Source organism: Impatiens glandulifera, chromosome 4, assembly GCF_907164915.1.
Source record: "Impatiens glandulifera chromosome 4, dImpGla2.1, whole genome shotgun sequence".
In the NCBI taxonomy this organism is placed as follows: Eukaryota; Viridiplantae; Streptophyta; class Magnoliopsida; order Ericales; family Balsaminaceae; genus Impatiens; species Impatiens glandulifera.
In genome coordinates this window covers 60,145,660-60,159,643 of record NC_061865.1, presented here as the reverse complement: position 1 = coordinate 60,159,643, position 13,984 = coordinate 60,145,660, and the positions used below count along the sequence as shown (strand labels likewise).

At 34.4% G+C, this 13,984-nt stretch overlaps 1 protein-coding gene across 1 annotated transcript; it reads right to left on the bottom strand.

Moving 5' to 3' along the window:
* Positions 1 to 750: 750 nt before the first annotated feature.
* LOC124933731 (transcription initiation factor TFIID subunit 2) lies at positions 751 to 13,392 on the bottom strand. Its single transcript, XM_047474167.1, has 25 exons — positions 13,212 to 13,392; positions 12,734 to 13,067; positions 11,565 to 11,710; positions 11,416 to 11,482; positions 10,784 to 10,983; positions 10,549 to 10,702; positions 9,621 to 9,705; positions 9,411 to 9,502; positions 8,194 to 8,319; positions 8,066 to 8,119; positions 7,508 to 7,576; positions 6,379 to 6,476; positions 5,948 to 6,289; positions 5,781 to 5,868; positions 4,836 to 4,961; positions 4,690 to 4,746; positions 4,305 to 4,384; positions 4,184 to 4,226; positions 3,554 to 3,640; positions 2,982 to 3,071; positions 2,840 to 2,898; positions 2,641 to 2,731; positions 2,389 to 2,554; positions 2,137 to 2,323; positions 751 to 2,063 (listed from the first exon to the last, which is right to left on the bottom strand). Exons 1-25 carry the CDS (start codon positions 13,328 to 13,330, stop codon positions 899 to 901), a joined length of 4,125 nt encoding a protein of 1,374 aa, XP_047330123.1. The 5' UTR covers positions 13,331 to 13,392; the 3' UTR covers positions 751 to 898.
* Positions 13,393 to 13,984: the final 592 nt, after the last annotated feature.

Sequence of the window (13,984 nt, the reverse complement as noted above, 5' to 3'; positions counted from 1 at the left end):
ACCCGACGAATCGGGAATGAGATACAAATAGAGATATCCGTCGAGTTCGGGGTCGAGATCGAATAGTAAAATGAAAATCAGATTCGAAGATGAGTACATTACCCGTCGGATATGATACCTATTATCATCCATAATTCTAACGTTAAACTAAAAAAACAGATAAAATTTATAAGTACTAATCTATTAAACCAAATCATAACCATAAAAAGTTTCTAAACATAAATCACATTAATTTTGGTACATAATTTTAATTTACTTCCGTTTTCGAGTCTGCATTTGACATTTGACACTTTTTAAGCAAAAGATTATGATTATTTTGTGTAAGCCTTGTATAATTTTGAATTGTTGATTATAATTTTGAATTGACATTTGTATAATCTAGTGCAAGGCTCGTATATCAAAATCATTAAAATTTAATTTAAAAGATATTTATTATTATTAATTTTTTTATATACTAAAATTAATTAGAAAAAATATATAATAATATTATATATATTTATATTAATAAAAAATAAAATATAACTCATCTACTTATTTTTAATATATAATTCTCTATATAAATATATAATATAAATATTAAAAATTCCGTATAAATTTTTGCTATAATACCTATTTTATACTCTAACGAGTTATTGAAACACAAGTCAAATCGGAAACTAAAACTAGTTCACCCGTGATTTTGACAGTATTTGATCCAGTTTTTTTAACAAATTGTAGCCCAATTTGGAACTAAGTAGTAACCCAAGCATAACAATTGAAAATGTCCATTAGCAATCAATCCTAAACCAAAAAATAATATATCCAACTACAATAATAAAAAAAAACTAACACACCAATAAAGTTTCACATACAAAAAATAAAATAAAAGACATTAAAATAATAATAATAATTTATTTATTTATTGAGTCATCCGTGGTTTAAGCTTAATCCTAATTTTATGAGACGAAGCAGTTTCCGGCCGGGTTTCTGTCATCTGAGCCACCACCACCGCCGTCGGTGGAGGTGGCGCCGCCACTATCTCCGGCGGAGGAAAACTTCCTAAAACTTTCTGCATCTCCTTCTCCTTCTTCTTCTCTTTCTTCAATCTCTTCCTCTCCAGATACTCAGGATCCTCACTATGACCTCCTCTCTCTTCACGTCGCCGTTGTTTCTTCTCTTTCTTCTTCTTCTCCTTCTTTTCCTTCTTCTCTTTCTCTTTCTCTTTCTTCTGTAACTGATTCGAATCATCGTCAACAATTGGAACACTAAGCGTTTGAAGACTAACGTATTTCTGCGCCTTGATTATTCCTTTATTAGATAAACTCGGCGATGAACAAGGAGGAAGAGGTAATCCGATCACTTTGCTTGATTCAGCAGTACATTGTAATTCCTTTCCGATTTCTTCACCTTCACTTACTATTTTCACACTTCCAATACTAGCGGTTACTCGAGAACCGTGATCGTGACAGGAATTCACTTCCTCCACGACGTTATGAGGAGGCGCATCAACCGATACAGAACTGCTGGCTCCGCCACCACCGCCGCGGTCAGCTTTTTCAACAACCGTCGTTGCAGTATCACCACCTTCCTCAGCTTTATTTGATCTCTTAACTCTAAATTTCAGCACTGGTTTCCTCCTCTCTTGACTATTCGAAACTGTTATGTCTGTTTCTGTCTTTACCTCGACCTCGACTGAATTATGCTCCACGATTGGCAAATTGGGAACAGGAACAGGATCAGGAGGAGGAGGAAGAGATAGATTGTCATTGGAAATCGGAAAATCGGAGGAGAAGATAACCGGAGGAGATGGAGGAGGAACAGATAAATTGTCATTGGAAATTGGAAAATCGGAGAAGTCGACTGGAACAGGAGGAGGTTCATTGTTGTTGGTAAGTAAGTCAGGATTAGAGAAGATTTCCATGTTGAACATTTGTTCTTGATCTAAATGGATCGGGACATCCATATCGGTTCCCCCCATTGTTTTAGTTTCTTCTATACAAGCTGCGAAAAGTTTCTTCAGCTCACTGCAGGTCTCTGCATAGCTCTTTATTCCATCTCTCGAAATCCCGAAAAGTGTTGGTTGTCTGAAAAGGAAGATAAGCTAAGCACGAAAAGATTGGTTTTAGAGAAGAAATGAATATTGATTGATATATATACCTTCCTGCGAGAATTTGGAGAATGCAAAATATATAGTGACGAAGAAAAACATTGTTGAATGCTACTCGACTTTCAATTAGTCGAAGTAAGGCACCTAGGGTTCCACTTTCTACATCGTCGATTGGATCGGATCCACCACCTCTTATTTGACATATCCTCGTCATATGAACACTCAACTTCTTCTGCCCTGTAATTTACAAAGTATGAGTCTCTATATGTAGTTTGATGATTGAACAAGGGATATGAATTTACCTCTGAGTGATGGTTCTTCTTCTAAATATTTCATGAATAACTTCAATGCAGCATCGATTCCTTTGGAATGGAATTGTAGGTCGAGTAAAGCTTTGTTTGCCTCAATTCTAATAAACCACATTGTCTTCAAGTCTTGAAATGGTTTGATTAGTTCAACTACATTATTCTGCATTCATCAACGTACCAATAAAAAATAAGGCAACTAAATTTATGGAGTAGTGACCGAAGAAGAACAAAGGTCGCGATGCTTACTATATCTATGTATGCAGAAAGCTTCAGACCAACTTGAGTTAATGTTCTGATGCAGTTTGTTGTCAAGATTCCGTTGTGACTAGGAATAAGCCTGTTCCAGATAAACAAACATAAGATTAGTTTCTCACCATTCCATTACATAACAGATAAACGGAAAAATGGAGTTGATGGGTCAAAGACACGGGTTGCTACTACGAACCTGTCAAATTGGAAAAGGCGATCAATCCGCTTGAGAAGAGATGATAAAAAGGAAACACTCTGCAAAGAATAAAAAAAATACAATTGTCAAGAACCGTTCTGTTCATGTAGAGCTTCATCTCTAATGAAAAATGATTGCAAACCTGTTGCCCGAATTCAAGTTCACCAATTGATTGCACCAATGAAGCAAGCCAAAACACATCAGAGTATGGATTCCCGTTGTTATCATTATACTGAAAAGGAAAGTCAATTTGTTGATTATATGTTTAGAGACCAATAAATTTGGAACTCATACTGACCTAGATTATTATTGCACTATCCTCAATACATCAGTACAAATCATTGTTGAATGGATAATCTGCATAGAAGGTTTCCTATAAAATACTTATATTTATTTAGGAAGCTACCACAACCCCGCTTTAACTTAGGCGTTCTAAGTGAGAATCGAACTTAAGACCTTTCGGTTAAGATACCCTAATGGGTTAAGCTTTTATAGAATACTTTTAACAAATTTAAATGGATAATCTGAGCAAATTGAAAGGAGGGGGGAGGGGAGGGGAGAGGAGAGGGAAGAAGCTTGGTCACTATCAGAATACAAATCATATATTATATATATTTTAATATCATACAAATTATTAATGATTAAACACTTTCAGTAAGGTATAATTGGGTCATTAGTTTAAAATGAAACAGAACCATTGGGGCGGTTGCTTACCTTCAAAAGTTGTACAATAAACTCCACAGCTTGTCGTGGACTTTTCTTGTCTGCTGATCTGACCATAGCAACGGCATTTGGAATAGCCTGCACAAACAAGAATTAAAAATAAAGAAATAAAATTGAACCATACAACAATATACTGAGATAATTTATTGGAACATAATGTCAGCTCAATCGTTGCCTCCTCAGTTAAAAAAATTCTAGAACCAACACTTCCTTATAAGCATTGAAGCAAGGGATTAACTCAGTCGAAAAAATATGCCCTTTCAGCATCTAGATGTGAGAACTTAAAAAGTGTTTGTTGCTTTCTCGCAGATAGGCCTTGCTTGTGTTCCGAAAAGGTATCTGGTGACATCTGAGTATTTTTTTTATTTGTTTATGAGATGTTACATAAGACAAGAGATCTCAACCCTCTATGGGTATCCCTTTGTTTCAGCCTTCGTTTGTAGTTTGTGCATAAGTAGAAATGAAGACGGAAGGACAATCTCAAACTGGATACTACAGCTTTTCAAGAAAAATAAAATAAATAAAGACAGCAGAAGAAAAGTTATAGTTGTCTAAAAGATGATATGATAGAAGTCAGTGGCATGAGATATATGCAATACATATCCTACCTCATTGCATTACCTCAAGTACAAAATGCTCTGCAAAATCTCTGAAGTCATTTGGCCTGTAGAGCGAAAGTTCGTCTCATAAATTAGCTGATTCTAGATACTGAGATGGATAGAATTATCAATGGAAAGCTCACTTTGGAAACCCAACATCAGCATCAAATCGTCTACTCTTGTAGAATTTAATAAGATGAAGTAATCCAGCCCAATCAGTGTCCTACAATAATGTTAGAGAACAGGTGAGCATACAAAAACTAATAAGCTCAAGAACCGTATTAGGCCATATAGTTAGATTTTCTTGACCACTGAGCAAAACTAAAGTGAGGAAAGAAAATCTATCCTTTGTAAAATTTAAAAAGAATCAAATAAGCTTAAAAGCCCATGACACCCAGTTTCACCATTAATAGCTTGCACGAACATTTTTGGGATTTTCAGGTACACATTGGGTAAAGAGCAGCAATTAAAATTCATAGGTGAAGAAGCATAGGATCAATACGTTTTAATTTATAAGAAGTATAATACCTCTGTTGCTGTATTAGCCAATGCATATGCTGCCTCAATCCGGACTCTCCAATAGGCCTTGTCACCATAAGAGAAGAATCAGAACCAGACAACATGAGAAGTAAATTTGCAACTGTGAAGTACATTCCCAAAGCAGTAACACCAACCTTTGAATCATTGAGAAAACTATTAAGAGCATTTACAACAGAAAATGAGAGTTGCGGCAGTGCTTCTAAGACAGTGATTGCTTGTGCCTGAGCAACTACATCTTTATCCTTCTCTAGTTGATTTATCTGGCAGATAACCCATATTCATGATCAGTTAAGGAACAAATACAAAGAGCATTTTGAATTTATAGTGCATCCCAATGACAAGAGAAAGCACTGTATACATAACAGAAACAAGCACAATGACAATTAGCTAAGAACCAAGGGAATTCATTGTTGGCCAGCTGTTTTTCTTCTTCTATCATCATTGCAACTTTTTGGTCAGCTGACAAAAAGAGATATTTTAAATGTTGTGTTTTTCTTTTTGCTATTTTTCTGATGTGAATATCGTTTCCATTTGTTTTAATAATTTGTTTAGATAATCCAGAAGTAGACCTCAACCAGTGCTACTGACTGAACCAGAATGAGGCAACAAGCAAAATAATCGAGTAAGAGAAACCTTGGGTCCACTGAAAACCTCCCATTTAATATGAAGACATAAGTATCAATACTGAAGCCTTTAATCTATTGCCAAAAATATGGGAAAATCCTAACATAACAATTGAACAACATATTTGAGAGCACTTGTTTTTTTTAAATTTCCAGACATTAAAATTGAGGTTGCATGAGAGGAAGGTTTCTTTGTTTGATACTATTGCATAAGAAACTCTAACATGGAACAAGAATATAATCCAATTTGGGTCATTCGTTGAAGAATTAACTTAGATGTTAACCATAACAACCTAAATGGGCAGGGAACAACCTTTAAAACGACAATATATATATATATATATATATGTTATCTAGAAAGCAAAAAAAAAGGGAGGGAAAATTATTGCGGTAACAACCCTTGCGATGGATGCAAGATTTACAATTTCCACAGTTGTATAACAAGAAAATCCTTACCCACATCGGCACAGGTTGGTTGAAGTGAATTTCTGCCAGATATTCCATTTCTGGATCAGCTCTAAGCCACAAAAGGGGAGAATCCACACTGCAGAAACATTCAAAGCCTAAATGTCAACTGTTTTTTTTACACAACCATGAGAGATGCCTATTAAAAAGTTACATACTTGGATCTTGTGTCTAACACAACATCTCCATTATCATCAGATCCATCAGGTTTTGAACTCTTTTTAGGTTTTTGGAAGCGTTTGGCAGCAACTTTTGAATGGCATTGTATCTCCATAAGTTGCCAAGCTTCTCCTGCCATTGGTAAAATAGGATGATCATACATGCCATCAAGTTCATGAACCCTTATGCTCATCATTCCAGGCCATCCTACACTGCTGTCTCTGCTCTCTGAGTCAGGATTGTGATTAAGAATTTTAGCATATGCATCTGGTGGAACTGTACACCCACGCAGCACAGCTAACTCGATCATGTTCTTCCGTTTGTTATAGGAAAATCCCATCCTAATCAGCAGCAAAAAGAATACCATGAATTAAAATGTCTACAACATCAAAAGCACAAAGAGCGCATCACGTTGCCCCAAACACAATACCTCATCTCTGGACACCCACAATATCCCACCCATCGAGGAAAGAACTCTTTAAGAAATGGACGCTCCAAATTACCAATCTTATTGGCAAATTGACGGAACTGCAATTAACAAGTTAATATAGAAAAGTGAATATGTTGAACAGAGACACAATTGAAATGAAGATTTAAATTGCCTAAAGAACAAACTCTAACGTTATAGTAAAGAGTTTCAAAGAGTATATATGACAAATGTGTGGGCACATGCAAGAGAGAGAGAGAGAGAGTATAAGGAACAGTTAATGTGACCTGACAGATCTAACAGAAAGCAATCCCTACTATTACAAAGGGCATGCCTCATAAGCTACCAAACAAAAGGTTATGAAGGCCACACAAGATTCTCATTCTAATGCTAGAATGATTTCTCTTTTTTAGTTAAAACAAAGCAATGACATCTTTTCCCAAAAAAAAAAAGCAATGACATGGTTGCAATTCTTTTAATATTAAATAGGATCAGGAACTACTGTTGCCGAAAGTAATCATTCAATGATTTCTAACAAAAACAAGTTCTTGAGTACCCTTTTTTTAAATTCATTCCTTTATATTCATTCTTTCCAGTAAAACAGTAAGCATCAGTAGAGTTGTCAATATTACTAATAACTACTCGACATAACAGAAACACAACAAAATGTATAGGTTAATATTAGAAAAGCTTACACACACTATTGAGTAAATGTAAATGTCCAACAATGCAGATTGATAAGGCATGACCCACTTAAAAAGTAATTGACAAACTTTACTTTACGGCCTTGTTTGAGGAAGGGTTAATTGATTTTTAACCCACATAACCTATTTTCCAACAACAATCAAACTACCCCATTTTTTCATATATTTAATATTAAATGCAAAAGGATATTCTAGTAATTTAACCTAAATAATCGCAAATAATTCATTTTTTCATCAAACAAGGCGGCCCATAACCCAATTCTTTGAGAAAAAACTCAAATCAAACATGGACTATATAGGTTCATTCTTATTTAATGATTTCTCAAAGGTGCAATGCTATTCAAAAGGATATAAAATATACATTACTTGTCAAGTGAAAGGAGAGGTAGGAAACTAATCATATGATTATTTAAGATAAGTAAAATCACCTCCTTTGTACTTAAAGTCCGTAAAGAACGGGCAGTCTCTTGTGCTCGTAAGACTATTATTTGCAGGATCTGCATAATGGGAAATATAAAATCTATTTAGGCTAATAGAAGAATGACAATAAGACCATCTACAGAAGATGTCTTCTATTTGAAAAGTAACGCAACATATAGAGAGGGGGAGAGAGAGAACAATGATGTTAAGGAAAAAGTCGTATCACTAAATTGAAACAATTTATAATTTCCTTCATAAATTAGGACATGTGTAGAAAGTGAACAGATACCAGATTTTAGCCCCCAAAAAATAGATATCTATGGAAATATAAAGTCAAATGAAGATATACAATGAATGAAATGGTTGTATGCTGAAATTAAGGATTCAATCTTCATCTTTTCCTTTCTTGTAAATAGTAGTATAATGTGTATCTGTATAAAATGACACTTTGTGTAATCATGAAATACAAGAAAATACAGACACTACTGTCTTGCACCTGTCTCTCTAGACTAAATACTACTTTCAATATCAGACTTCAGCAAACAAATAGCTAAGAAGATTCTTACTTTACGGAAGGACTCGGGGCCCATTTGTTTCTCAAGCATTTGAAGGACTGCCACCTACAAGAAAAATACATGAGAAAGTGAATAATAAAGTACCATGTAAAGAAATGTAGAGGAAGTTATATACTCACAGATTTCCATGATCTTATTTTTCCATAAAAACCAATGGACTGGGTTCCATGCAAATCCTCAGAAGCTGCAGAGGAGCTTAAAGTAGTTGCCCCACTATCATCAGCTTTGCAGACAGCCGAGTTTTCCTATTTAGGATGCACATGCATTTAAGTCAAATACAACTACAAACCTCTAAACACAATAACCAAATTAGTAAGTTTAAAATTAAAGACAAAGAAGTTGCTCTTTGGAAAGAAAATGTAACAGACATTTTGAGCGCAAGCAGGCTTTCAATTCTCATCAAGATGATACACATATTTCCAAAATCAGGAAAAGTGTAACCATTTTGTGTACGACAAGAGAAAAATTCAGACAATAAGATTGCAGAAAACTACAGCTATGAATAAATCGACCCTTCATCCAGCTATTTAAGCTCGGACATGATATGGGACCAATGATTTCATCATGTATCCTCTTGAGTCTAATCCAAATCAATAATAGAGCTCATAAACAAACTTGAATTCAAATATTTGATAATAAGTATGTTCGCATTTATTATTAGTTTTGGTGAATATTTTATGTTAAGATACATTTTTATATATAACATTTCATGATATATATATATATATATATATATATATATATATATATATATATATATATAGTATATTATAATCTATTTTGAGGATTTATTAAACAATCCATACCACAATAGCACGACCCCCTACCGCCATGGCCTCTCACTTAAATCAAAGTGTTCTTAGTGAAAATCAAAATTGAGACCTTTGCTCTTAGGTATTGCGTCCATTTATTGTGACTCTCCGTAAAGTTTACAAGTGAATCAAATTCAAACACAATAAATGAGATAAAATAGCATTCTAACTTAAATACAATCAAACTCCAAGGCAATCAATGAGCTTAAATCACATTCGAGTTTAAATAAAAATTCTAAGAGATTTTTTCCAAAAACAAATTCTAACAGATAAAATACTAAGATATTGATTCAACCCATTTCTTGACCACCCCTAGGACAAGTGTATAACAGTACCAAGTCTCAACAATACCTCAAACCCAATATTTGAAAATTCCTTCACTAGAAAATTCAAGAATTAACCCTACAAACAAGCACAATTGTGTGCTTATTTGTAGATATAGCAGTGATATAGACCATTTCAATAAACTTACAACGCAACGATAATTTAAAGCAAATGATGTTATACATTCAAGAAAATCAAACCTTGTAACGCCTAAAGCGTGCTTCATTATTGCCAAGAAATTGTTTAACAAATGAATCAGTGAGGAACCCAGCAAGACCATCCAATAACCACTCTGCCAAAATCAAACAACCCTGTTAGAACCAACATGCGTGCAATTACTACAACAACCCATTCCGAACATGCAGCATGATAAGGAAAATATGAATGCAAAATATTTCACAGCATCTCACCATCACTTGATGACTCAGCAGTGATATACACACCAAACCACTGCCTTGCTAGGGCATATGCAAGTTTGATCCTTGTCTCTATTATCTGTCATTTAAAAACATCCACCAAAGGTCTCAAACAGGTGAGATAGACGGGGGAGGGGAATCCATTATGCAATTTATGCCAAGCGGCAGTATATAAGACATCAGTTAATATACAAACATCAATGCCCTCATTTTCATGGTAGATGAAAGAAAGCAGCTCTTCTAAAGTTTTGTAAGCACACATGCAAACCTTTAGGTATAAAATGGGAATGTCAATAAGAAGCCCTCTAGAATGTAAACCATGTTTAATCTTTCATATTTCTTAAATAAAACCCCCCACATAGTCTCTTTCTTCCTCAAATGCTCTCAGTTCTTCATTATATTTCTCTGCTATCATTTACCTCTGAAACCCTTTCTATATCTGAAATCCCTTATAAAAATAACTTAAATAAACAAAGATGGCTGATAGAATCAATGTAATATCTTGTCATCGGCATTAACACATGTATATGATATCACAAAAGAACTAACTGCAACAAATTGACATTCAGTCGAGTATGTTGCAACATTTAAATGCTTTGTCTCCCAACTCAGAAACAGGTTGCCTGAAAACTATCATGGAAAAACAATTTCCTGAAACAGTTTCACTACTGACACACATGATGCTCAAACATAGTTCCTTTTTTAACACTTTTGAATGAAATTCTAGAAGAGAAATCATGAATGTTGGAAGTATATTGCCATGATTTTGAGAAATGGATAAACTTCCATTTGTAGATGTTTTCAATACGGGAGGGTCTAAAAGAACACAAATAGATGGAAAGAGTAACAGGAAATAAAGCATCAACAGGAATAGTTTGCAGATCAATCTAACAGTCAAGCGCCAGAATATCAAAGAGCATACCTGATCAATAATCTTGTCATCAAACAAAAGGTGAGAGCTAAATATGGTCATGGAAGCACCCAAACTCATGGAAGATATTGCCATCTCAGGAGGAATGAAAACTTGTGAGTACGACCCAAAAGGGAATGAGGCTGTAAGGTAATCTTCATAGTGACTGAAGACAAACAAAGAGTCAGGACTAACTAATTTAACACATTAAGAACTTGAATCAAATACATTCCACAAGAAGACAAACCTAAATGCACTATGGAAAAATGCAACAGTATTTTGCAACTTCGACAGATTATCAGGCATACAAAAATATGTCAAAAGTCCACTTTGGCGATCTGGTAAGATTGCAAATGGTGCAACTGTCAATGATATCCAACGAGCAGTGACTGGAAGATTCAGCTTATATACAAAGGTTTTACGAGGGGGGTCATCCTTGCTTAGGACCTGCAAAAAATAGCTGAATGTGACGAATATGAAAACTGGTTACCTCGTCCATAAAACCACAGAACAATAATGCCACCAGTCAGATGCCTTGAGCGACAACATAGCCAACATGCTAACATCCGCATTATGAGACTATGACGTGTAATAATGGCTCATTAAAGAGTTTAAGCAATCTTTTACACTAATGAAAAAGATTCTAACCAAAGCAAAACTGAAAATGGGTCATATGCTGCCATGACAAAATGTTAACGCTAAGAAACATTACTACAAGATCAATTGAGCTAAAACAAAGAGAGAGAAATTGCAACAGGGTGATCCTTTATGATTCAGGTCAAGGTTTTCTCACATAAACAAGTTTTTTTTTGGGAAAAACACATAAACAAGTTAATATGTGTACTAATAGAACATAGGTATCATCAGAAACAATCCCACCTGACATAATAGGTTTCCTGTACTTATAGCGACAAGATTGCTGGCAACTGTAAACTCGAGATCATAGCTGAAGAACAAAAACAAAGAAGCTATATGAATTACATACTAAAGCATATGATCAGTTTTGCTCCAATTTGAATTTATCATACCAGCAACGTTGCATATTGTCATCCATACAAGGGAACCAGCAGCATGCCCGCCTTAACTGATTATCAGTGTGCAAAACATTGTCCTCGAAATGGATTCCTGTTTCAGCCATCTCCACCCAATAGTCAATATGAACACGTTTCACATTCTGCACCCAACATAGCCTATGTGAGTTTAACAGACAGATAGATCCATCCCCACCCCATAAATCATTATTGGATACAGAGTAAACCATACCCCCATTGAACCTTTCTTTAGAAGGTGATTATGGGATCATTCAATTAAATACAACAGAAAGTTAAGGCAATAACATCATAAGCATCATTCTGCAGTAACAAGATGACATGATAATTAAAAGGCTTAGATTAACAAATACGACACTACGTTTACCAAAACAAACTAAAGGAGATTCCTTTAGAAGTATATGTTCCTATTGTTATTGTTAGACCCTTCCTTAATCTTTCTAGAATCTCCTACCAAAAATACAGTTCACCAGAACTAAAAAAGGCATATATGCTAAATACGTATCTCTGCCACATGCCTAATTCCATATGCTTGTCATTGAGCATTATTTAAATCTACATTTATTTCATTGTCATGACGATAACATAAAAATAAGATAGTTTGAACCCAGTAGATATCTAGTTATTTCGGAAAGAATATTGTCTAAGTATCCTCCAACCATAATCCTATGATTTCCAATGTGAGGTCAGCCTTGTAGAACTCTAGCAACAATGTTACTTCTTATTTTTCAAATTACCATCACAGAAAATTATTAGAAACTTTTCTACCAGCACCAGGTCTACAATTCTAAGCATAATGAAGGCATCTCTGGGCATAATCTGTGATAGAAGTTAGATTCAGGTCCACCTTCCATGTACGAAGAAAATCACGTACATCCCATGATATTTTTAATAAAATAGGGCTACAATATATTTACTTGGAAACTTCAAGCAGTCACTCAGAAGTGTATTGCCACTTAAATGCACTAAATAACCGCAAGGAACAAAAATAGAATAACATTATGAACATCTATGCAATACATACAATAGCAAGAGAGAAACACACACACATATATATATATATAGTATGCATCTTTAAGACAAGGGAAACCATTTACAATTCCATGAAACCAAACCAAAGTATGAGAAACATGAGCAGCAACATTGACCTGCTTTGGTTCATTTAATGGTTGCAACCCATTTTCAGACTGCTGTTGTCCTTGCTCTTCACTTGATGATTTCTCATTCTTGGGACACATGATCAGCAAATTTGGAACCATTTCTCTTTCAAGTGCTGATAAATATACTGATCCTGCAGCATCTGCAGCAGAACTAGCTGAGGATACAGAACACCACCTATTCTCATTTTCCAAATGCTGATAATGAGGAAATACTTCAAACTTAGCAGGTTCCCCGTCTACTAAAACATTATCAATAACTAGATTATCAGCATGTAGCCCAACAATCCCATTATCTGGTACAGCTATCTGAAGCTCTGTATATCTGAGTAAGCAACAAATCATACAAACAAGTTGTCAAGACCTGAATATATACTACTAAGAATTTCCCCCAAAATTATTAAGAAAACGATCACACAAGAGCAAACGACAACCATAATCAGAAATTTCACGAAATGCGAACACTAACCCGTAAATTAAACGCTTTTCCATATCGATTGAAAGACATAGTTTCTGATGCTGAAGAACTCCATCTGTATTATCAGATTTCTGATCTTCCGTCTTTGGTTTATTGCGAGGCTTCGCCATTTCTGTATAATAAAAGCAGTTCGCTTTCTTCTCTGTCTTCTTCCTCGATGGAAATTTATATATAGGCAAATAGGTTATTTATAGAGGACGAGGGCTTTGAAGGGGGTATTATAACCTGTTACGGGGCTCTCCTTTGTGATGGTGTGCCCTAATCTATTCTTTTAATCATGACCGTTCGTATTTCAATCTTATCACATTATCCGTCCGATCAGAGTATTGTAAAGATTAATATCTAAACTCGCCCACAGAGGAACGTTAGTGTGAAAAAGACGAGGACTTTATCTAAATTATCTTCACGAGAAAATTGTAAATTTCATTATTGGGACCTGAACTTTGAATATATTGTAAATTGGACCTCAAAATTTTAAATTTGATCAAAATTAATTATTTTATTATAAAAATAATTGTTATAACTTTTTCTTTTTTTTTTAATTTCTATTAATTAATTATGTATGAAGACAAATCTAGACGTTCAGTTTTGATGAATCTCATGGGGATAAAGTTTTGATGAATCTCATGGGGATAAAACTATATTTTTAATAGTATTTATAGTATAATATATATTAAAATTGAATACTGTTAAAAATTAAAATTCTTATAAAATATAAAAAATAAATATATTTATGATATTATTTTTTTTATTATTGTTTAAAT

Excerpts from the sequence above, each read along its gene's own strand:
- LOC124933731 (XM_047474167.1), bottom strand. The coding sequence starts at position 13,330 with ATGGCGAAGCCTCGCAATAAACCAAAGACGGAAGATCAGAAATCTGAT. Across the intron at positions 8,320-9,410 it reads CACGCTTTAGGCGTTACAAG|GAAAACTCGGCTGTCTGCAA; the intron begins GTTTGATTTTCT and ends CATCCTAAATAG. Across the intron at positions 3,641-4,183 it reads CAGAGCATTTTGTACTTGAG|GCTATTCCAAATGCCGTTGC; the intron begins GTAATGCAATGA and ends TTGTTTGTGCAG.